General features: G+C 46.4%; 1 protein-coding gene across 1 annotated transcript in view; it reads right to left on the bottom strand.

Annotated features, from left to right (window-relative positions):
* Positions 1-524: 524 nt before the first annotated feature.
* The window catches only part of DAAM2 (dishevelled associated activator of morphogenesis 2), a 443,570-nt gene continuing 419,634 nt past the window's right edge, over positions 525-24,460 (bottom strand). Inside the window, exons 24-25 of the mRNA XM_029592931.1 lie at positions 9,765-9,935; positions 525-5,868 (exon numbers count right to left, since the gene is read on the bottom strand). Coding sequence (XP_029448791.1) covers positions 5,653-5,868; positions 9,765-9,935 — 387 coding nt within the window. The 3' untranslated portion in view covers positions 525-5,652. The remainder of the gene's footprint in view (positions 5,869-9,764; positions 9,936-24,460) is intronic.

Here is a 24,460-nt window from a genome sequence, read left to right as displayed (position 1 = left end):
AAAATCTTAGTAAGCTGTCGCTTTCTTCAAAAATCTGCAATTCTGGTTTGCCCCATTCCTTTCTTCTGATGGAAAGTTGAGACCATAGTGTCACATGTCAAGAAACAGGAGCCTATGCAGAGATCAAATCCAAAACAAAAATGGCGATCAGTTGCACCCCTTAAATATATTCGACAAAGTGGACATCACAGGTACAATAGTGAAAAGCAATGAGTACTGGTGAGAGACTAGGCACTTTAGGGTTAAAAAGGCAACAAAAGTTAGGACTTTGGCTCTAGCAGCCTAGAGCATGGGTCTGTAATCGGGACCTTCACAATACAAACGGTGGTGCTCCACAGATCACAGGCAGAGAGAACGTGCCCACTTTCAGTTTGGCAGGTGATGGCAAGATGACAGGAGGCAGTCTTTGGTAGCAAGTCACGAGCCTCTCTGAAGTCAAACGCAATCAACTTGACTCTACCGTGGAGCGGGTGAAGGCAACAGAACTCCGGACAAGCTTTAATGACCTTGCCTTCCTTGTTTCATCCTCATCAGCACACAAGAGAAACTTCTGATCCCATAACATACATTTTTTTTTTTTTAAATCCAAATGGCAATGTAATCCCTGGCAGCGAAGAGGGTCCAGAATCTCCCACCACCAGTTCTTGTTCCTCCCAACACGTAGTGAACTGAACTCATCCAATAACACTTTTCCGGGATGTTTTTGCATAGGCTGGAGAGGATCTAAGCGCCTTTTACAGTCTGGATGGCCAGCATGCACTTAGCACATGGCACGGCAAAGAAGAAAACATGTGTGTTGTTATAATACATTTATATACAGAGTCATTCCTCATGGGGTGGGATGGGTACAAGAACTGTGACAAGGGCTCTCGTCTACAGAGACCCCTAGAAAAGGGATGATAAAAGACAGAGAGTGGGGAATGTGCACATCAAACTAATGGATTAAAGACCTGCCCAGTGTTACACGTTTTAAATAGCTTAGTTGCTGTAGAATAACAATGCCAAAGAAATACTTGTAGAGTAGAAACAACGTTCTAATGTCGCTGATTCTTGGGAAGGCAGGAGCAGGGAGGGGAGTTGCAATTTATATCGACTTACAAGAGGGAAAATAATTATTTAAGATTAAAAAAAAAAGCTCTTGACAGCTGTAGAAAAAAGCAGTGTAACCTTGTGCAGTTTCACAGCAGACAGACACTGAAAACATTGAAACCATTGCCTTTCGGAGCGATGAGAAGTGAAATACATATCCACGGGTGCTGTACTGCAAAGCCTGTATCAGAATGGGCCACGTTTCCATCTACCCCTTAGCCAAGACTTTCTACAGCTCATACATGTGTCTCTGCTACCATCTGCACGGATAACGTCGTCTTCAGTCAGGTCAACCACCCTACAACCATCACACGGTGATGGTTGTAGGATGCACTGAAAGCTTGCTTGTCACCTACATGGATGCAGTGCAAACTGTAAGTAACTAACTATAAGGTCTTTCCTCACTTACAAGCCACACGTTCTGAGAATACATGTGGATCTGGACCCACCTGTACCTCAACACCGTAACTGGAGCACTTCTCTTCCAGAGTGCTCTCCCTCATCTCTCCAACGCTTTCTGCCTCAATTGCTACTGCTGTACAAACACTTGCCTCTCACTTGGCCTCTTCAACCTCATTTTACCCAATGCACATTGGGAAAAACATCCACAGATGCACAACCCTTGGGAGAAGCCACTGGGCATGCTCAAGAGCCACAGGATCTAAGTCATATACATCTATCAACAAAATCCTTCTTTTATTTTTTCACCACATTCATTTACTGAAGAGAGAAAATGGATGCTTGGAGATTGGAGGCTTTAGATTTTCTCTTTCTAAGGTCAGAACTGTCATCCAAAATCTGATCATGTCCAGATGATAGCCACAAACTATGGAGTCATCAGTTCAGGAAAGTCCACATCTGGAATCTTGTTTTCCAGCATTCCATGAGAAATGAAGCCGATATTACCAGGCAGCTATAGGGAAATTCTACAGAGGCAGATCTGCTTTTTATGAAAGATACACTATAAAAATGAGATTGTATGGTTGTGTATACATATGGTGTAGAATTACATCTTTTATTAATATATGCAAAATCACCATCGGGCCAATATTCATTGCTACTTCGCGGATAAGTAGAGACTTATCTGGCTAAGTGGCAGCTGCTAATATCTGGCTATGTTCAGGGGTTGCCATTTAGCTAGATAAGCCCCTTATCTTCCTAAGTAGATGGCTGGATAAGTCAGGGACGGGCAATGGGCATAACAATGTTTATCAGATTGATCAGATAAGTTAAACCTTCCATACAGCAAGTCTAACTTAGCCGGATATAACTTATCTAGCTTATCGGGCTAACTTATATAAACTTTCTATTTTCATTATTGACTTCCATGTGTGTGCTCTCAATGGCTGTTGATGGTTTTTTTCCTATTCATGACATCGTAACACAGTGACCAATGAGCGAGCAAGAAAAACATACCATAAGGTATTCAAACTGTATATGACTGCCCCCTCAAGCCAGATGAAGCGAACAGGCTGTTCAGGCCTGGTTTTGCCCTATGACATGCAGGGAATTGCAGTTTGATGTGTCTGCCAAGTTACCCAGGTCCAGGAGGGAGACCAATTGGGCAGTCCTGGGTCTGATCTTACATCCCAAAGCAGTGTGGTGGCTGTAGTCCCCGATTCTCTCCACTGAAATCAGTGCTGTCAGTCCCATAATGCATCTGGATAGGGTTGTCAGGACTGGCCTAACATTTCCCCTCCTGGTACAAGGGTAACTTGGCAGCTCTGCACTAATTTCCCTAAGATAATCAAAAGAACACCTTCCTGCATGCCACGGGACACAATCAGGCCTGCATCGGCTGTTCAGTTGACCTGGGGTGAAGCAGCAACCCTTCCACCATACAATAAACGAGAACAAAAGCAATCTGAATCAGCACTAGTTAAAGACCATATACCTGAAAGACAAAAATCAGAGAGAGACCGAACCCTCCTATTGCATACAGGGAAATCTAGCTGTATTTTTCTTATGAGAAACTGGGACGATAAATCCCAGGATACACTGGGACAGTAATGAAAGAATCACAACTGGGTCAGCCAGCCTTCGATGGCACAGAATAAGAATTTACCCATATTTTAAACCTAATCTTGGCTTTATTTATTTATTTTTTTTTACTGTAAGGACTTTCTACCAATTTCTTCCAAAATAGTAACATGCTTCGTATCTAGTTTGGTCGAAATACAGTCTTTAATTCTAAGCTACAAAATAACACTTTGTTCTTTTAAGACAGCTGGGCAGGTGAGATTCCCCACAGAGTGGGTTGTTTTTTTGGGGTTTTTTTTGTTATTTTAATATTTCTCCCCACCCGACAGCAAATGCACAGACAGGAATGTCGCCTCCCCCAGAGCCACCGAAAAGAGGAAGAGCCAGTCCTGCTTTTGCCTCGTTCCATGCTTGGAGACGTTCTGCTACCTTTCTTTAGGAGAATCCAAACTACAACTGCACGCCGTCGGGCAAAACCAGGTCCGGCTCAGCCTCTTTGGGCTGACCCGGGTGATACGATGACCCCCCCATGCACAGTCTGCTGCCATTCTCTGCAGGACGAGACTTGTCTCGGCAGAACCGCAGGGCCAGAGTGGTCAGCAGATCAAGCAGTCTTAAACGGCGCCTAAGGCCCGATGTTGTGCCCGTTTCTCCAAGGGGATAAGGAAGTGGGTGAAGAGACTAGGACCCCCCCCCAAGAAGCCTGCAGAAAATAAACAGCATGGAATATCCTATTCACGGCCAGACACGGAAGCCTAATGGGGGATCCTGAAAGTGCAGCACACGTTATTAGAAAAAAGCTGACTTGCGGTTTTGCCCGTCTCCGTATGTACTTTATCATTCTTTGGGAACTCGTGCGTTACATTGTTACCGAAGATCTAAAGGAGCCAATTTAACTCTTGCATACCGAGCCCTCATTTGCCCTCACTTGCCAGAAAACGCTGAATTGGCGACGTGGACTTTTTCTGGTGACAGCACGAGATTTGATTCTGCTTTTTATGTACGCATACGCTCAAGAGATCGCACGACGTAGCACAATTTCATGCCTGCTAGGTGGTCCCGTTGAGGTATTCTTCTCTTCTCCCAGGCTCAGTGGCGAGCTTCAGAAATATAAGTAAGGCTAAGAAAACCTTTTCTGTTTTGTAACACACGGTGTCTGATTTGCTTTTCCGGGGCTCTTCAGTTTGTAACGTCTTCCTGAAACAGAATGAGACCCACCCAACGTCTTTGTAGAATGTGTCCGTGAAGGCGCAGAGAAAGATAAAACACATTAGACCTTATTTTGGCTATGCGTTTGTTCTAATTTCTTCATTAAATTAGAGATATTATTTGACTGGACTGTGTCCAATGTCTCCCTCTCCAGTTTAATATTAGTATTTTTTTTTATTATCGTCCACATTCAAAATGTGGCTCCATAGAGGGAAAAAAACGAACATGAACAAGTGCATTACCCTTTTCCTATATATATTATTAAGGTATGTTATAGAACTCTCTAGAAGCTCCAGCAGAGGCCAATTGGTTAGAAAGGAGCTCCAGTTCATTCCAGTAAAAAAAAAACCAAAAACGAAGCTGTAGCTGATACCAGCCTAGTTTGATTGGTATGACAGCACTCAGTTCCTCTTGCATTCCTCACCACACAAATTCCAATGATACTTGTTCCTCATTTAGACATTGTCGCACCCTCCTCTCCCTACCCCCTTGCCCTCCAGAAATAAAAAAAGGATAAAGCATTCCAAAGATAGCCCCGAATATGAGCATGTCTCAATCTGAAACTTAAAAATGGCAGCTAGTGAAGGTGAAACAAACGTGCTTACATATCAGACAGAGGTTCTTGGTTGTTCTAGATTCAGAGGCAGTGTTTGTGTTCTAGAATGTGTGTGTGTGTGTGTGCGCATATATTCCACTTTCTTCAAGACCTTATTCAAGTTCTAGGACACCTTGATGCATCCCTTGCAAAAAATATATATTTTGATGGCTTTTAGAAAGTTCAATTGGTAGTTCTGTAACCATCTTGCATTGACTCAGAACCTTTCATGTGGATAGAGAGCTTTGATCTTTAATTTTTGACCCCACCATGTTGATTTAGAGATATCTACCCATGACTGGTTTTTCAAATCCACGGTCCCTTCTAAACACTTTTTCAATTCAGTGTCAGAAGGACGTTATGTGATCCTGGAGGCCAACCTAGACCTGCAGAGGATTTGATCACATCCAGCTGAATCCCAACGTTTGAATTATTCTCAGTAAAGAATGTTCATTTTGTACTTTGGCACATGGTAGCCACGACTTCGGCAAGCTATCCTCCGATGTTCAGCACTTTCAGGACCTGGTCTCTCTTGGCACCACACATTCAGCGTTCATTGATGCAGATAACCAGATGCGTATCTACTGGCAGGGCACAAACTGGTCAGAAATCTTGTCCCAGCACCCAAGGCCCGTCTACTCCCTTCTACATCAGAGGGTGGAGCTCGTTCACGGAAAGGTTCAAGCCTTGTAGTTGCACATCTATACACATCCTTTCCTTCCACCAGTCTCCACCAGCAGCAGTCCTCTGATCATTGGCTTCACTTTCCCTTCTTTCTTTCAATAATTTAGTTTAGTCACAGCCCTCTCCCTGCTTGTGTCCAAGACTTGGTTGCCTGATCGCTTGCGGTTCCTCTTCAGTTTGGATAAGTCCTTGTCGAAGACCTCCCCGGACCGCAGGGCTGACACCAGGTCATCAAACTCACCGCCTTCGTCTGAGACACTGCCGGCTTTGGCTTTCTTCAGTCGCCTCTCTTTCTCACGCTGTTCTTTGAGCTGTTGGAAAGAGAAACAACAATTACAAAATGCCAGTGCTGCCATCGCTTTCATGCAAGATGCAGGCTTTCTGTGGTATTTTTGCAACAGCCTCTTGCTTCCCAAAGCTTAATTGCAACAGTGGGATTCCAGGGTGAGATATATAAATTATTATTCATGTTTAATACCTGTGTGCTGTAGTTGGCATGTCTGTCTCAAGGAAAGTAGGAAGTGAGTGAGGGAAGCTGCTTCTTAGGAGCCCCAGAATCATCACAATCATTTACTTCACACTTTTCCAACATGTGAGCTCAAGGGGAGTTACGACGTATGAAAAAAATACAGAACCCAGCATAGGGTGATAGCATCAATAGGGTTTACATGAAGTGAGGCACTTTTAATAGACACCTGGGGACACTGTAGTGCAGCTGGGGCGGGTAACACTCAAGGTTGTTAACAGAGGTTGGAGGTGCATAGCCAGTCGGGGTCAGATCTGTCAGAGAGGCCAATCTGAAGCCGCATTTTCAGAGGTTTTCTGAAGGCTAGCGAGTCAGTTGCTAGTCTGATGATGAGAGGCAGTGAGTTCCACCAGTTCTGCACCTCAGACAGGCAAGGTGCTGGTCCTTGAGAGGGTAATTATCAAAAGGATTTATGCACATCATCTCCGGCTTATGCGTCTAAGTCAGCTTTTGAAAATTAAATGTGGGAGTTAGACAGGGAAAAATAGGCACTTAACTGGATTCTACGTGTGCTTTTCCCTGCATGCATGGTAGGTGTTCCAGGGGGAGGAACTGGGATGGGAAAAAGTATTTGTGTGTGTGGCGCCGACTGGGGTCAGCCACTAGATGGCGCTAGGTCCCTGCTTAGACACTCCATCCCTGAGAGCCTTCCATGCTCTTCAGGCCCTCCCAACCTGGAGGACAGGGATTGGTTGCCTCAGCCTATTTACTGCAGCTAGTTTAGTAGTCAGTGTGGACAGTTTCAGTTAAATTCAGAGGATGCTGTTTTCCATGCCCCTGGTGAAGCCTCCTTGCCTCATCAGGAAATGTTTTGCAATGAGAGAGATTTTTTCTGGATCATCTTTTGGGACTCCTGTGAAGGGATTGAAGACCTGTGAGCCTCACTCTACTCTACTCTACCCATAATAATTCTCTTTTTTTGGTTCAGCTTTTGTTTATTGTGGCATAGCTAGCTGAAAATCTTTGCTATCGCTCTGGTGACGTCCAAGCCAAGAGAGACCAGGAGTTGAATATCATTGGCATAAATATAGAATGTAATCTGACGTCCTCTAATACCTAGGGGGGACATGAAGATATTGAATAGGGTGGGTGCTACTCCAAAGGAGGGAAAGTGGAGATATGATGGTCATCATAAAAATTTAAAAAAAAATAAAAATAAAATAAATCATAATAGTCTGAGAGCAATTAAGGAGGAAGGAATAAAACGTCATAATGCCTCTGTATCACTCCATGATGAGACTGCACCTTGAGAACTGTGTACAATTCTGGTCACCGCATCTCAAAAAAGATAGAGTTGCACTGGAGAAGGTACAAGAAAGGCTACCAAAATGATAAAGGGGATGGAATAGCTCCCCCATGAGGAAAGGCTGAAGAGGTTAGGACTTTTCAGCTTGGAGAAGAGACGGCTGAGGGGGGATATGATAAAGGTGTTTAAAATCATGAGAGGTCTTGAACGAGTAGATGTGAATCAGTTATTTACTCTTTGGGATAATAGAAGGACTAGGAAACACTCCATGAAGTTAGCATGGGGCACATTTAAAACTAATCGGAGAAAATTCATTTTCACTCAACGCACAATAAAGCTCTGGAATTTGTTGCCAGAGGATGTGGTTAGTGCAGTTAGTGTAGCTGGGTTCAAAAAAGGTTTGGATAAATTCTTGGAGAAGTCCATTACCTGCTATTAATCAAGCTGACTTAGGGAATTTACCTTGTTTATTTCGAGTGAACAAGGTAAAGCTATGCTGCCGTCTATGTGTGCTGTCACAAGCTTAAAGCATACCGGTACATTCACTACCTTGTATTGATGAATACATGAAAAAAACAGTGATATTGCTGCCAATAGGTTTTTTCAAGCCAATCCAATAACTACCCAATGCATAGTCTTTTTTAAGACTTGTTTTCCATTATCCAATACACGAATTGAGTTGAGCCCCTGATGTAGCCCCACTGTGAGAGGGCGAAACTCGGCCAGAGTTGGGCACTTTCTACACACTCGTGTTATCTTGCAATAAAGAAATTCCTTTTTTTTTGGACATTGGCTGCTAATCCTGTTAAGTTAGACCTGCTCCATAGCATAGATAAGTCTTATCCAGCTAAATAGCGGCAAATGCAGGGCTATTCAGCAGCACAGCCTTATCCAGCTGACTTACTTAGCTGGCTATGTCTGAACACTGACCTCCAGCTGTCCAATTTATCTGCAAAATGAAGAGCTTTTCAGATGGGGGGGGGGTTTGGGAAATCATGGTATTTGGGATCAGACTTAAGAATCAGGCAAATGTTGGTCAACAAAATAAGGGCAAAAAAGCCTGCAAATGAGTTTGCTTATGTGATGTACTTTTTGATTTTCTCCAGAAGGGAAAACTTTCCACAGACCCAAACAGAAAAGTCTCAATGCAAACACCTTGTGCACGAAGCTTGGCCAGAAAGGGCTCAGCGTCACAGCATATTTTGCACAAGGCTCTTCCGTGGCATTTCCCCAACTTTCAGAAGCTGCAGGAAATTGAAACCTTGAGCACAAACATGTGCTGTTTCCAAACTGCGCAAGCAAAACGGACTTTGCCCAGAATAAATCAGGCCCGCGATGTGTTTATTGAGCTGAGCGAGGTGACCTGCCCCCTTATAGCAAAAACACAAGTCCAGCTGAGCTGGAGAAAAAGAAAGCAAGAATCAAGCGAAACCTTTTTTTTTCCCTCTCCCATCCTAGCTGTGGCTCTGACTCCGATTTATTTTCAGACTGAAAGGGAAAATCGGGGCCGACACCGGTGCGGTAGGGGGCGCGTCGGAATGATCCCTCCCCCTCTCCAAGAAGACTTACGAGCACTGTACCTCCTGACCTGCTGCAAAACTCTGTCGCGTGGGCAACTACAGTTCCTGGTCCAGCAGAGCTCCCAGGTGATGTCAGAGGTCGGGGCAAAGGTGCCCAAAGCAATCACCCCAGGCCCAGCAGGCAGAACTATCCTGCAGCTGCCTAAAGCCTGCAACATCAATATTGCAACGTGGCCAGGCTTGGATTTCTCAGGGCAAACTGTGAGAGTTCAGCAGGTGCCGTTTGTGGGAGGCTTCTATGGACTTTTCCAAGTTTTTATTTTAGAAAAACCTTTTCTTTCTTTCTGTTTTTTTTAATATGCTTACTTCTTGGAAAATAATATTTTTTTTAATATCTTTCTTTCTTTTGTCATTTTCCTGAGTTGTAGCTAACTTTCAGAAAAATAACACAGCCTGCATTTTTTTTTGAGGCAGGCCACATTATTTTATTAGCATTAAATGCACCAGTAATGAGCAGGCCACATTATTTTATTAGCATTAAATGCCACATTATTTTATTAGCATTAAATGCACCAGTAATGAGCTGCTTTGCATGCATTTGGAAAGCACATGCATGCAAAGCAGCCCATTACCATACCGGCGTGCGTTAATACTGCGCTGGGCATTTAATGCGTGTCAAACGCCTAACGCAGCTTAGCGGCCGACCTGCTGAGGACAGGGAACCCCCCTCGCAGGATCCCGAATGTAATCTGTTTGGAAGGGCCTGAAAGGCAGAACAGAAACTAAGCAATAAGTAAAAGTGGCCCCCGCGCGGTGCTCCTTAGTGCCAGCCTACGGGGAAAGGTCTGCCCGCTCCCGGTGCCTCTGGAGGCTTCCCCGTCCACCAGCGGGAGCCCTTCCCCACCCCCCACTCACCATGGTCTCCAGACGTGCCCTGCGCTCCTCCTCCTCCTTCTTCCTCCTCATGTTCTCCAGGTCCTGCCTGGCCTCCGCAAACGACTGCAGGAAGGTGTCAAAGATGCCAAAAAACTCCTCGGGCTGCATCTTCCCCTGGTTCTCCCCGAAATGCTTCAGCGCCTTGGCGTACTGTCAAGAGGAGGAGGGGGAGAGGAAGGCCCATTACTGACAGTCAAAGAGATTCATGAAACCCAAACTCTAAATAATCACCGAAACGGTAGAAGAAATAGCACCAAAGCACAAGGGAATTTCAGAGACGTAACGAGTCTTTATCTTGGCAAGAAATGGAAGCTTGTCTTAATGATTTTTATGGTGACTAACGGCCCCGTATGCTAAGCATTATTCCCATATAGACAAAACGAGAAGGAAGCCCTTACTACACAGGCCCCGTCCTGCAAGAATGCCGAGCTCTTTACAGGGGTTTCCCAGGTCTCCAGATCCTTCTGCTCTTCATATTTGTTTAATACTTGACACTGTACTGAGGCTGAGAGAGGATGAAGGAACAGCGGACAGAGAGGGAGAGGAGCTTGATCAGACAGAGAAGGATGTGAGACAGGGTGGCCGGCTGGCTCCAGGTTTTCAGGACGGGCGGATCCAGTCCGGGTTTTACTCCCTTGCATGCAGGGACTTGTAGTTCTGGTTTTTCCTATTGCATTCCCCGAGAACAGTAAGACGACAAGTCCCCGCGTGGCGCTGGGGTAAAACCAGGACCGGGCGCCAGCCTGCCCTGAATATCTGGAGGCAGCTGGCAACCCCTACTGTGAAAGGGAGGGATGGAAGGAGACATAGAGGTTAAAGGAGGAAGTAGGGAGAGGACAGTCGGAGGGGGAGGTCAGGGTGGAGGAAAGAGAGGAAGAAGACTGAGATCACAAGAAGACGGATGCAAAAGGAGAAGCACCAGGGCAAAATAAAAGGGGGGGGGGGAAGAGGGCAAAAAGAGGAGTGGGAATTTAAGGAAGAGAAAATGGAAGAGGAGGAGATGCAATGCAGCAGAGAGAGAGGAGAGAAGAGAGTGATGGGAAGGGGGAAGAGAGGAGCTTGAGAAGAAAAGGAAGAAGAACTGCAGAGAAAGAGAAAAAGGGAGGTCAGGAGTCTCCAGATTCTCCAAGGCTTGCGGGACACTTATTGCAGTTACGGCCGGACACGCGCTTGTGTGCATTCAGGGAGCGGGGCCTACGCTATCGGCATAGAGCGAGCTACGTGTCCCACGCAGCACCTAACCAAATGCATAAAGGTCGGCAAGCAAATTTTATTTATTTATTTAAATACTTTTGATATACCGATACTCAAGACTAGTGTCTTATCGTACGGGTTTACACTGAAACAAGGGGTAACCAATTAACTAGGAAGATAAAGTTACAATGAACAGGGGATTTACAGGGTGGGAGAGTAGAGAGCAAAAGCATACGATTAACATAATAAATTGTAACATAGTTAAGTGTAACATAACACAGTTTAACATAGGAACGAATGTAGCAAGCTTAGATCATAGCTTAATCTTTAGGTATATAAAATTACAGGTACGAAAGAAGGAGGAGGAAGGGGCGGAAGCTTAGACAATAGTTTAATCTTAAGGTCTATAAAATTGCAGGAATGCAAGAATGCATTCCAAATGCAAGAAGCCCATGAGAAACCCGGAAAAAAAAGGCCTGCCCTCAAAGGCTGCACAGCAATCAGGTTCTCATCCGCATGCAGCGCTGCCTCCTGCACACTCGGTAGGGTTATCCTGGAAACCAGACTGGTCTGCGGCCCTTGAGGACGGGAACGGGGCCACCAGATCCTCTGTCGGAGGCCGATTCCTCTCGACATTCATTAAACTGAGGACGACGAGGTGCCAAGAGCGGCTGAGCTACAGGACATGCAGCCGATCAATCCATCATAAAATGAAGTCAAATGAGCTCCTAGCCATGAACGATTTAGGCCTATTTTGGTTTTTACAGTTTTTTTTTGCTATTTATTGTTTTAGCATTTTGCAGTTTTGTTACTCACCTACAACTGTGGACTGGCAGGATACAAGTTTATTTGAATGAACAGATAGATAGGACTGGGTAAGGTCACTTTTTCCAGTTGGGTCAGAAACAGGGCTGGGATCTGGTGCCAGGAAACCTCTTTATCAACCACTCAGGGACTTTCTTCCCTTTTTATATCCTTGTCCAACGTACTTAGGGGCTTGTTCACTAACGGTGTTTACCGTGCATTACAAGGGTTAACACACAGATAACGTGCAGCAAGCCTCGCGCAATGTGGATATGTTAATGAGCTGATTTCCACGTACCTCAGCTCGTTAAAGGTGTATCAGATAACACGGCTCCTGAAACCCCCAGTCTAGTGGGACCTCAGTCACCCTCACTTCGGCCCTTGTGGCCACAAAAAACAGAAGGATTCCGGGCCCCGTATAGCCCACCCTGCCCCCTACAATAGAAGCCCTGCCCCTTTACTCAGAATTCCCCTGCGGATGTCCCCTCCCTACCCCAGCTCAACCCCCACCAGAACTTCTGCCCAAAGCTTACTCCCAGACCCCGGGATTAAGCGGGGGCAGGAGTGACATTGATTTGCTCCTGCCTTGCTGACGCCGCTTCCCAAAATGGCGCCAGTTCACCCCTGGTGTTTCTTTGCTTCAGGTGGTCCAAGGAGCATCAGGGGTCAAATGGCCCCATTTTGGAAAATGATGTGGTCACCATCGCACATTGCCACACCCAGGAACGTGCAAGGTTCCCGGCCACGGCAATGCTTTGAAGCTTACCATGGGAGTTACCAACCTGCACTACTCAGTATCACAGGGTAGTAAATCCCATAGTATTTTTCCCTGCCGTAAAATAGCACAGTTTAGTAAATCAGCCTTCGTCTGACCACTACAGTGACAGTCCTGGACTGAAGGTCATGCATGAGGCTCCTTTCAGAGCCCTGCAGTCCTGGGCCCTGAATCCAGCCTCCAGGTGTCGCCTTCAAGCAATGACCACGACTCCCTCCCCTCAGGGGCTGTGAACACTGCCTCCACAGCATATCCAGTGCCAGATAACCGGGGGATTGAACCACACACCTTTCACATAGCAGTGTACAGCCCTTACCAACTGAGCCATCACACCAGCCTGGTAATGTTTTATTTGACAGATGTCCAGCAAGGGACTGATGCAGCGCCTACTTCAGGTCAGGAGAAATATTTTAATTGGGGTTCTTTAATTGGTTGATTTTTAACCTTCAGAGTTTTTTGATTTCCCTGGAATCCTTGTATGTATATGTATTCTCTGTGTGTGTGTATGTGTAGGAGAGGGAGGCTGTGTGTGTGTGTGTATGTGTATGAGAAAGAGGCTGTGTGTGTATATTTGTGAGGGGTTTCAGGGTTGTTAGTGTGTGTGTGTGTGTGCGCGTGTGTGCGTGTGAGTAAGAGAGGTTGTGTCTGTGTGTGTGTATAAGAGCGAGAGAGGATGTGTGTCTGTGTGTGTGAGTGAAAGAAGAAAGTTGTGTGTTTGTGTGTGCATATATGTGAGGGGGTTTCAGGGTTGTTAGTGTGTGTGTGTGAGTAAGAGAGAGAGGTTGTGTCTGTGTGTGTGAGTGAAAGAAGAAAGCTGTGTGTTTGTGTGTGTAAGAGACAGAGAATGTGTGTGCATTTGTGTGAAGAGGTTCCAAGATTATTAAAGTGTGTGTGTGTGTGTGTGCATATATGTGAGGGGGTTTCAGGGTTGTTAGTGTGTGTGTGTGGGTAAGAGAGAGAGGTTGTGTCTGTGTGTGTGAGTGAAAGAAGAAAGCTGTGTGTTTGTGTGTGTAAGAGACAGAGAATGTGTGTGCATTTGTGTGAAGAGGTTCCAAGATTATTAAAGTGTGTGTGTGTGTGCATATATGTGAGGGGGTTTCAGGGTTGTTAGTGTGTGTGTGTGGGTAAGAGAGAGGTTGTGTCTGGGTGTGTATGTATAAGAGCGAGAGAGGATGTGTGTGTGAGTGAAAGAAGAAAGTTGTGTGTTTGTGTGTATGAGAGGCTGTGTGTGCATATATGTGAGGGGGTTTCAGGGTTGTTAGTGTGTGTGTGTGAGTAAGAGAGAGAGGTTGTGTCTGTGTGTGTGAGTGAAAGAAGAAAGCTGTGTGTTTGTGTGTGTAAGAGACAGAGACTGTGTGTGCATTTGTGTGAGGGGGTTCCAAGATTATTAAAGTGTGTGTGTGTGTGTGTGTGTATAAGAGAGAGAGAGAATGTGTGTGTAAGTGAGGGAGGGATGCTGTGTGTATGGAGCCCTCAGCTGCCCGCAGGTAATGGACACTCGTGATACACATTCTGACCTCCACCTCCCTGTTCACCCCGCTGTGCGTGCGGCAGAAAGGAAACGGCTAATTTATTTATTTGCATGTACGAGTGCTTCTCTGAAGCAACGGAAGTGATTTACGGACATAGCATCACGAAGCAAACATCTCATAAAACACAAACCGAAACGTACAAAAACACAGTTCACTGGGAGGAGCCCCTGCCGCCGCCACCGCTTCACAGCTGCAGCCCGACGCCGCTGCTGGTTTCGCAAAGCGCCAGCGCAGTTCCAGTCCGGCCCCCATCAGCTGCTCTCCCCCAGTGCCGGACTCCCCAGACAAGAGTCGTTTGCATATCTCTGTGGCATCGCGCCCCGTCAGGGCAGACTGGAGGTCCCGCACCCTGGCGCCCATGGGCACATTTCTTGTTAGGGGAGGAGGGTGAGGGTAGTTGAATTGTAACAGCAGCAGCATCGCAGCAAGGACCCCCGATTTCATGCCAGGCAGTGATTCCCGGGGAGGGGGGAGGCCTGCTGGGGCTTATAGTGTAAGATTAGATGGTGACACTGTGGTCGCGCTAGTACTGTTTTCCTTCAGATTCACACAGAAAGCAAATCCTTTTTCACCCATGGAAAAAATTCACTTCTTCCACCTGCCCCTCTCTCAGCTTGACATTGTACATCGTTCCCTGCCCATCAGAGCTAATCTTTCCTCCCCACTCCTGTTCCAGCTTCCCAGCGACTCTTTTGCTGAAGCGGAAAATTTAATAAATAAAGATAACTGTTATTTTTACGCTTTGGTTTTTTTTCTCTAATAAGGGGGACCCAAAATGAGCCACCAGCACAGCCCCCTCGTGCCCTTGATAAATGGTTTTGGCTGAGAAGACGTCTCCACTGGAACAGCAAGCGGGGAAACGTGCAGAGGAGCCGCACGTGGAGTGGACAAATTTTGCACATCCGAGCGCGCATGGAAAAAGAGCTGAGAAGCAGATAATGACCAGGGCTGCCTGATGCTCACCATCATAAACAGGCCATAACCCAAACCTTGCCTACCATCAAGACAGCTCCAGGCAACATTCAAATAGGTGGATGGTCTTCATCGAATGACTTATGAGGAGAGATTGAAGAACCTAAATATGTACATCCTGGAGGAAAGGAGGAGCAGACCTTCAGATACTTGAAAGGTTTTAATGATCCAAAGACAACGACAAACCCTTTCCGTCAGAAACAAATCAGCAGAACCAGGGGTCACGATTTAAAACTCCAGGGAGGAAGACTCAGAACCAATGTCAGGAAGTATTTCTTCACGGTGAGGGTGGTGGATGCCTGGAACGCCCTTCCGGAGGAAGTGATGAAGACCAAAACTGTGAAGGACTTCAAAGGAGCGTGGGATAAACACTGTGGATCCATAAAGTCTAGAGGATGTGAATGAACAGAAGAGGTATGGGGGTGGCTTGTGGGAATGACGGCTACTACCTGGTGATTAATACCCTTATTCAATAAACGTTCACACGATTAATGTGACTCCAACATTGCTCTATGCTTCAACGGCAAGAGGAAATGTTGAAAATAGGATTTCATTCAGGCAACAACCAACAAGGTAGCACAGTCTGGGTAAACAAATAAGCGTGGGAGTAGCTTGCTTGTTGTGGCAGTTACTACCCCAAACCAATTAAGTCTGATACTTCACTTTCAATGCATATCTAGCACAGCTCACTGCTTCAACAGCTGGGGGAATGAAGATAAGAGGATTTACATTCAGACAACAACCAACAAGGACTGAATTGCACAGTCTGGGTAAACAAATAAGCGAGGGAGTAGTTTGCTTGTTGTGGCGCTTACTACCCCAAACCAATTAAGCCTGATACTTCACTTTCAATGCATATCTAGCACAGCTCACTGCTTCAACAGCTGGGGGAATGAAGATAAGAGGATTTACATTCAGATAACAACCAACAAGGACTGACTTGCACAGTCTGGGTAAACAAATAAACGTGGGAGTAGCTTCCTTATTGCGGCGGTTACTACTCCTAACAAATTAAGCCTGATACTTCACTTTGAATGCATATCCAGCGCAATTCACTGCTTCAATGGCAGGGGAGAATGAAGAAATAGGATATACATCCAGACAACATGTAACAAGGTATTGATCTGAACAGTATGAGTATACAAACATGGGGGTAACTTGCTCGATATGACGGATACTACCCTCAAACATTAAGCCTTATACTTCACTTTGATGCAGCTCCAGCACTGCTCTCTGCATCAATGGCGGGGGTGGAAGGAAATTAGAATAAAAAAGTTACCAATAAGAGCCCTGAACTCAGCGGTCGGAGTAACAGATTATGAAAACAAATAGGTGTGAAAGCTTGCTGGGCAGACTGGATGGGCCTATTGGGCTTCTTCTGCCGTCATTTCTATGTTTCCATGTTAAATCCGCTTATGTACAGTGCTTCTCAAAACAAGAACCGTACGTCTCTATTTATTTTGGAAACCTTGAGAGTCTGCTTAATGCCTCGGGCTGTTTCGGCGAGGGCTGAGTCAGAAAGCACCAGGGCAGAACTAAAAGGAGATATCAGAAGGGCAGCTCACCTTTTTCTTAGGAAAGTAAATACTGGAGAGAGGACAAAATAAGCCACTGTGGTTTTCTAAAGAAAGAGAGGAAAAAAGTAAGGGAGCATTCAGAATCTAAAAGAGATGACAGAAAGAGGGCGACAAGCGACAAGATCTGGAAAAGCTGGGAAAGGAGTCAGGAATACAAAAATTCAAACAGAAGAAAAAATAGCGAACACAAGAAAACGGGGACACAAGACTGTTTTTTTTAGACATGTCAGTGATAGAAGGAAGTGGAAAAGTGGCATTGTGAGATTCTGAGGTGAAAGGGAGGAATATGCAGAGGCTGATGAGGAAAAATCAAAATTGCTTAACAGATATTTCTGGTTCAGTGTTCACTGTGGAAGAGTCTGGAGCAGGACCACATGAAACAAACACAAATAAGATTGGCAGAGAGGTAAACCTCGATTGATTTTTCAGAACATTGGGTTCATGAGGAGCTAACTCAACTTAAAGGAGACAAGGCTATGGGGCCGGATGGGATACGTCCGAGGGTGGTAAGGGAACTTAGAGATGTCCTGGCAGCTCCGCTGGTGGCCTTTTCAATGCTTCCTTACAGTCTGGAGTAGTTCCAGAGGACTGGAAAAGGGCAGATGTGTTTCCTATCCATAAAACTGGAAGTAAGGAGGAGGCTGGGAACTACAAAGCAATTAGCCTGACCTCCGTGGTGAGAAAATTAATGGAATCGCTGCTAAAACAGAGGAGAGTGCACTTCCTCAAATTCAGTGGATTGCAAGATTGAGGTAGCATCCTGTCAGACAAATCTGATCGATTTCTTTGCTTGGGTGACCAGAGAGTTGGACTGAGAGAGAGCGCTAGACGTAGTGTAACTTGGATCTCAGCGAGGCCTTTGACCTGGTTCCGCACAGAAGACTTATAAATAAATTGAGCGCCCTGGATATGGGCCCAAAAGTGACTGACTGGGTGGTGACATAGGGCACTGGTAAATGGTGCTCACGCTGAGAAGAGGGGGTGATGCTAGCACTGTGCCTCAGGGATTGCTCCTTGGACCAGTCCTTCTCAACATTTTTGTAAGCGTCCTTGCCGCACTGTTAAATATTTATTTATTTATTTTGAATTCTTATATACCGACATTCCTGTATAATCACACCGGTTTATAGTACAACAGAACAGTCGCGGGTGAGCGTTACATTAAAACATTAAGTCTGAGAGAATACGAACATAAGAACATTCAATGGAAGCGATTGGGAGAACCATTGAACATTAGAGCATTAAACATTAGGGCAATAAACATTAGAACATTAAAACTTTAGAGCATTAATCATTAAACCTTAAGAACATTAGCTTAACGGCATAACAACGTTAATGAGTTTGGGAATAAATATAAATAAATATAGCTGGCTACCTAAAAGTAAGCCGGATAACTTTATCCAGCTATCTTGAGGCCAGTTCTTTGATGCGACCAGAGTTAGTCAGATACGTTATCCGGCCAACTCTGAACATGGGAGTTAGCTGGATAACTTATCTGGCTAATGCAACTCTTTCTTCAAACACCCTCCAAAACATCCCAACTCATTTGGCTACATTTTACCCAGATTATGTGCCCAAATATTCATTTAAGAACATAAGAACATAAGAAATTGCCATGCTGGGTCAGACCAAGGGTCCATCAAGCCCAGCATCCTGTTTCCAACAGAGGCCAAACCAGGCCACAAGAACCTGGCAATTACCCAAACACCTAGAAGATCCCATGCTACTGATGCAATTAATAGCAGTGACTATTCCCTAAGTAAACTTGATTAATAGCAGGATAGCTGGATAACTTCCAAGTTATCTGAATATGGAACCTCCCCGTGTCTAACGTTATTTTACAGGAAATAGCTTTTGAAAATGTGCCTCTTACAATCTAGAATAAACTAGAGGAAGGCCGCAAGCAGGTATAAACTGGAGGTTATGTAAAATCGTATAACTATAACATAATTTAAAAAATAAAATGAAGGAGGGGGTTTCAGTATTTGCTCAGCCAAAAGAAACATTAGAGAGCCAAAGAGAGAAAAATATAAGCCAATGGGCAAACAGCAGTGGTAGAACTGCACCAGGCTACTGAGAGGACTTGAGTAATCTGCACATCGTGACTGTTTACCACCCTAACAGCCAAGGCTGACCCTGGGGGGGGGGGGCCCAGGGTGATGGTTGAGGAGTGGGCGCCTGTCTCCATTTACCCCCTTAGGAGTTCTGTATGCCACCGTATAGGCCACAGGAAGGGGAAGTGACATCAAACGGCTCAAAAGGGGGCGGGGCTACCAGGGCGGTTGCGGAGCCTGGGGCAACCGCCCTGCTTTACCCCCATTTCCCACCATAGATAGGCCAGCTCTTCTGAGATAACTGCCCCCCTGTGCAGGTCGTCCGCCTAAACAGCAGTGCTACAACCGCATCGAGCTTCCAAGGCATGGAGCGGCCATGGTTAAAAACTGAATCAGCACGGGGAGGCCGGATACCTTTGGAAGAGCCTCGCTGATGTTGGAGGCTGTGTGGATTATCACAAAGCTTGGTGGTGAGACATGGAAGGGGGGGTCTGGGTGCTGTGTGACATTTTGGTGTTGTTGCAGAGGTAATGGAGGCCAGCACTGTAGCACTATTTGGACGTGCTCGAGACATGCACTGTATGGAGGGCAGTGGTAGGCTGAGAGGCTGGGTAAAGACGTGGAGGGGCAGTAGGGTTGCTAACTGGCTCCAGATTTTCAGGACAGGTTGATCCAGTCCTGGTTATTCCCCCCTTCCCCCATGCAAGTACTTATAGTCTTGTTTTTCATAGGGAATGCAGTAGGGAATTCAGAATAAGTCCCAGCATGCAATGGGGTAAAACCAGGACTGGATCAACCTGTCCTGAAAATCTGGAGCTAGCTGGTGACTCTAAGGCGAGGGGAGCTGGTTTTGATTTAAGTCTGAGAATTTATCTGCTCAGCTGCCCAAAGAGAGGACTAGGCCAACTGAACGTACCGCGCTGGTCTCTATCTGTTGCCATTCACAACGTTACATAAATTGAGATGGAATATCACTTTATTACTTGTAAAACAGGATGCAAAGACGTACGTGTAAATGGCACACCGATGACATGCCGAATTCATGAATACTGAAGTTATGGGTCTGAATTAATGACACTTTTTTTTTAAAGGGTACAGGGGGCGATTTTGACATTTCTGTGCGTAGTCGCAAAGCCAGTGGACCTCTTCTCAAAAGGAAAAGCTTATGTGCAATTTCCCTTTGCAAACGACCTAGGGGATCGCCCCTCCCCTCCCCCGAGATGCGAGCTAACCCCGCCTCCGAGCCCAGCTACGCACTTCTTACCTGGGAAAAGGAAGGGCGATTATCAGGCCTGGGCAAATGGCCTGAGGAGCTCAGACTTCTGGCTAATAGGGTCCAAGTCTATCCTCCTTACAGCATGTGCAATTCTATACACCTAAAATCCCCAGGTGGGTACACGGCTTATCTTACCGCAGCTTTCGGAGTGCGGCCGAGAATCAAAGTCAAAGCGTTTGATGTTTACAGCACTTGCCAAAGACTGAATGCTATCCGTGAGTGACAGGATCCCAGCAGCGCTAGCAGCACACGCTTGCACCCCCTGTGTTTCACTCTGTTTGAGGCTGGTGCCTCCTTCCGCCGTGACTCTCCTTCTCTTTCGAGTGCACTTGGTCTAACGAGGTCGCGGGTCCTCCTTCCTGTTTTTCGTTTCTTTACTTGCCATAAGGAACAGACTAATCCAGGCCTGGTTTTTTTTACCCTACTGCATGCGTGGACTTGACCACAAGTCCCTGCCTACAAGAGGATAAAAAGGAGCACAAGGAAACCAATATTGCTGGAACGACGAAGACACTTTCATGATTTGGATCTGATGGAGAAGAAGCTTACAAAAGATTTTACAGCTCTTTAATGCATTCCATCCATCAACCCAATGCAAAACGGACTCTCTTCCACAAAAAGCAATAGCCTATTGCGTTCCACAGTCTCGGTCAATAATGGCCATCTATAGCCCTCTGCATAGAGAAAACCGAATGTCATATTCCAGGTTCCATGTCCACCCTTCACATGCAGAAAGCTCCATTACATACAGCCAAGCCTCATGGTAGCACCATATATGCTCTGTCACAAAAGGAAGGGATAGACACCTCAAAGTCCTGAATGAAACCTTAAAAAAAAAAAACCAAAGGCTTCAGGCTTGCACTTAAAATAGTCCCGGAGCTAGAAAAACAGAAAAATCACTAAAGGAAAATTGGCTCTTACCTGCTAATTTTCATTCCTGTAGTACCACAGATCAGTCCAGACTCCTGGGTTTTGCCTCCCTGCCAGCAGATGGAGACAGAGAAAATTTTGCTGACCCTGCTATATAATCAAGTGTGCCACCTGCAGTTCCTCAGTACTGACTTGTACTCAAGCATAAAAACTGTAAAAACACCAATAAATGTAGAAAAAGCTTTTTATAACAAGTCTATATTCCATACCATGAAAATCTGTATACCATACCAAAAAAGACAGACAAGCAGACGAGTCTCCTCCTCCACCGATCGGGGTGGGATCTAGACTGATCCATAGTACTACAGGAACGAAAATTAGCAGATAAGAACCAATTTTCCTTTCCCTGTACATACCAGGATCAGTCCAGACTCCTGGGATGTACCCAAGCTCCCTACTTAGGGTAGGACCCGGAGAGTCCTGCTCGCAAAACACTCTCACCAAAAGACCAGGGCTCCGGATCCCTCACATCCAGGCAACAGTGCCTTGCGAACGTATGCAGCGACTTCCAAATTGCTGCTTTGCAAATTTCCTACGATGAAACCATCTGAGCCTTTGCTCACAAGGCTGCCTGAGGACACATAGAGTGGGCTCTCAAACCCTCAGGAACCAGACGCCCCTTAATTACGTATGCCAATCCAATGGCCTCCTTGATCCACTGCACAATAGTAGCATTGGAAACCTGAGAACCTCTCTTTGAACTGCTCCACAAAACAAAGAGATGATCCGGCCTCCTGAAATCATTTGTTACCTTGAGATACCACAACAAATCTCTGTGACCGTCCAAAAGTTTAAGCTCCCGCGCATGAGGAGTAAAAGAGTCCATCTCAGGAAAAGCCGGAAGCTCCACCGTCTGACTCACATGAAACGATGATTCCACCTTCGGTGAAAACAAGGGTACTGTCCGCAATGATACCCCTGAGTCCGAAATCTACAGAAACGGATCACGGCAACACAAAGCCGGTAACTCAAGAGATTCTCCTAGCTGAACAAATGGCCACTAGAAAAATCAGTTTAAGGGTCAAATCTTTAAGCGCCGCTCAACAAAGAAATTCAAAAGGTGCCACATGCAAACCTCTGAGGACGAGATTAAGATTCCAGGATGGGCAAACTCTCCTAACCGGCGGGCGCAATTTCTTAGCCCCCACTCCCCCCCCATCCCCGAAGAAACCTAACCACCTCAGGATGAGAAGACAGAGAGCAACCCTCTACTTTTCCTCGTAGGCAAGCAAGAGCAGCCACCTAGACCCTAAGAGAGTTCAAAGCCAACCCCTTGACCAAACGCTCCAGAAGAAGGGACAAGACCTGAGATCCCGAAGATTGTAAAGCGATATACCAGGACTCAAAAACCTTACCAAACGTCCCTTAGAGTGGAACACAGAGCTGTCCAGCACCACAGGCAGATCAGTCAAATTAAAAAGGGCCGCACTGAGCCTATAGCCACCTCAGCAGCCTTGTGAAGGGGAGGGATCTGGACCACCAGATTTACACACCATGGAAGAAAGGAGCACGCATACAAAAGGGTCGCCAACCCCCAGCTCATCCACCTCAACCAGACAGGGAAGGACCCACCAGGACCTAAAAACCTCCTGGGAGGAAGGCTCATAGCTCCAAAAGTCTCCTGACTGCAGAACTGCAGGTTTTGCACCATCCACCATCTGCTGGAGACAGAGAAATCCTGAGGGACTGCAGGTGGCACACGTGATTATGTAGCAGCATTAGTAAAGGTTTCTCGGTCTCTATCTGCTGGCAGGCTGGACTGATCTGGGTACGTAGAGGGAAGGATCTACATTCCTGGATGATATATCACTGACAGAAATATTCCCTGCTCCTCCAGCACTAGCTTTCCAGGAATCTCCTGGTACGAAGCAATAACTTGCGAGAAGCAAACTTCTAACAGAAGCTCGGAAAGAATGGACTCTCAGAAGCCCCTGCAAGACACAGCAGAGTTATCCAGATGGGATCCCTGTTCATGCTCGTCATCTAAATGCCACCTAGAATTTGGGTACCACCCAGACAGATGGGATTTGCTGGATAGGAAAATTAGTTTCTTACCTGATAATTTTCGTTCCTGTAGTACCAAGGATCAGTCCAGGACACCTGGGTTGTGACTCCGCACCAGTAGATGGAGACAGACTAAAACTTGTGGGCGGAGCCATATAAGCCCCTGTGCCAGTCACAGCCCCTCAGTCATACGTAATGTCAAAGTAGAAACCCAAAGGGCAACCATAGCTAACTAACAAAACTTGCCATTTAATCGGAAACAATTCCAACCCCTGCGGGAACCGGACTCCCCAACCGGGAGAGCGAACAAGCGGTGAGCGCAAGGAAACAACGATGAGCAGACTCTCCGTCAGCGGGCGGGATCCTGGACTGATCCTTGGTACTACAGGAACGAAAATTATCAGGTAAGAAACTAATTTTCCTTTCCCTGTACGTACCAGGATCAGTCCAGGACACCTGGGATGTACCAGAGCCAACTTACCGAGGGTGGGAAGCAGAGAGTCCTGCTCGGAGTACCCTCTCTCCAAACCCTCCGACCTCAGCGGCCTGAACATCCAGACGGTAATGTCTGACGAAGGTATGCAACGACTGCCAGGTAGCCGCCCTACAATCTCTTGGGGCGACACCTGAGAAGACTCCGCCCAGGACGCAGCGTGAGACCTTGTCGAATGAGCCCGAAGACCCACCGGCGGAGTCTTTCCCCGTACAAAGTACGCTGAGCCTATGGCCTCTTAGAGCCAACAGGCGATCGTCGTGCGAGACGCTGCAGCCCCTTTCTTGGGACCAGAAAGGAGGACAAACAGATGATCCGTTATCCGAAAAGGATTAGTGACCTCCAGATAGCGAAGGAGGGACCTCCTCACATCCAGCTTTCGTAAGTCTCTCGTCTTCGGATCCGATGACTCCCCGACCGCGAAAGCGGGAAGTTCAACGGATTGATTCAAATGAAAAGCCGAGACGACCTTCGGAAGAAAGAAGGGACCGTGCGCAAGGAAACGCCTGTGGCGGAGAGTCGCAAGGACGGCTCCCTACATGACCACGCCTGCAATTCCGAGATACAGCGTGCCGAAGAAATCGCCACCAGAAACACGGTCTTCAACGTGAGATCCTAGACAGTAGAGCGCTGCAAAAAGGCTCAAACGGTGCCGAACATAAGGCAGAAAGAACCCAATTAAGATTCCAAGCCGGACAGGAAGGACGCAAGGGAGGACGGAGATGCTTAGCCCCCTTCAGGAAAACGGGCTATATCCGGGTGAAGAGCCAGAGGGGATCCCCCCGACCTTCCCCCGCAAACAACCAAGTGCCACCACTTGGACCCGTAGGGAACTGCACGCCAAGCCTCTGGCCAGTCCCACCTGGAGGAAAGCCAGAATATCAGAGACCGCAGCGGCGGTGGGATCCAAACCTCGCTTCATACACCAATCCTCAAAAACTACCCAAACCCTGACATAAGCCAGGGAAGGAGACTGCTTCCGGGACCTCAGCAGCGTAGCAATAACCGCGTCCGAGTAAACTTTGCTCTTTAACCGATTCCTCTCAAAAAGCATGCCGCGAGAC

Source organism: Rhinatrema bivittatum, chromosome 3 (assembly GCF_901001135.1).
Source record: "Rhinatrema bivittatum chromosome 3, aRhiBiv1.1, whole genome shotgun sequence".
NCBI classification, from domain to species: Eukaryota; Metazoa; Chordata; class Amphibia; order Gymnophiona; family Rhinatrematidae; genus Rhinatrema; species Rhinatrema bivittatum.
This window is presented reverse-complemented; position numbering and strand designations above follow the sequence as displayed.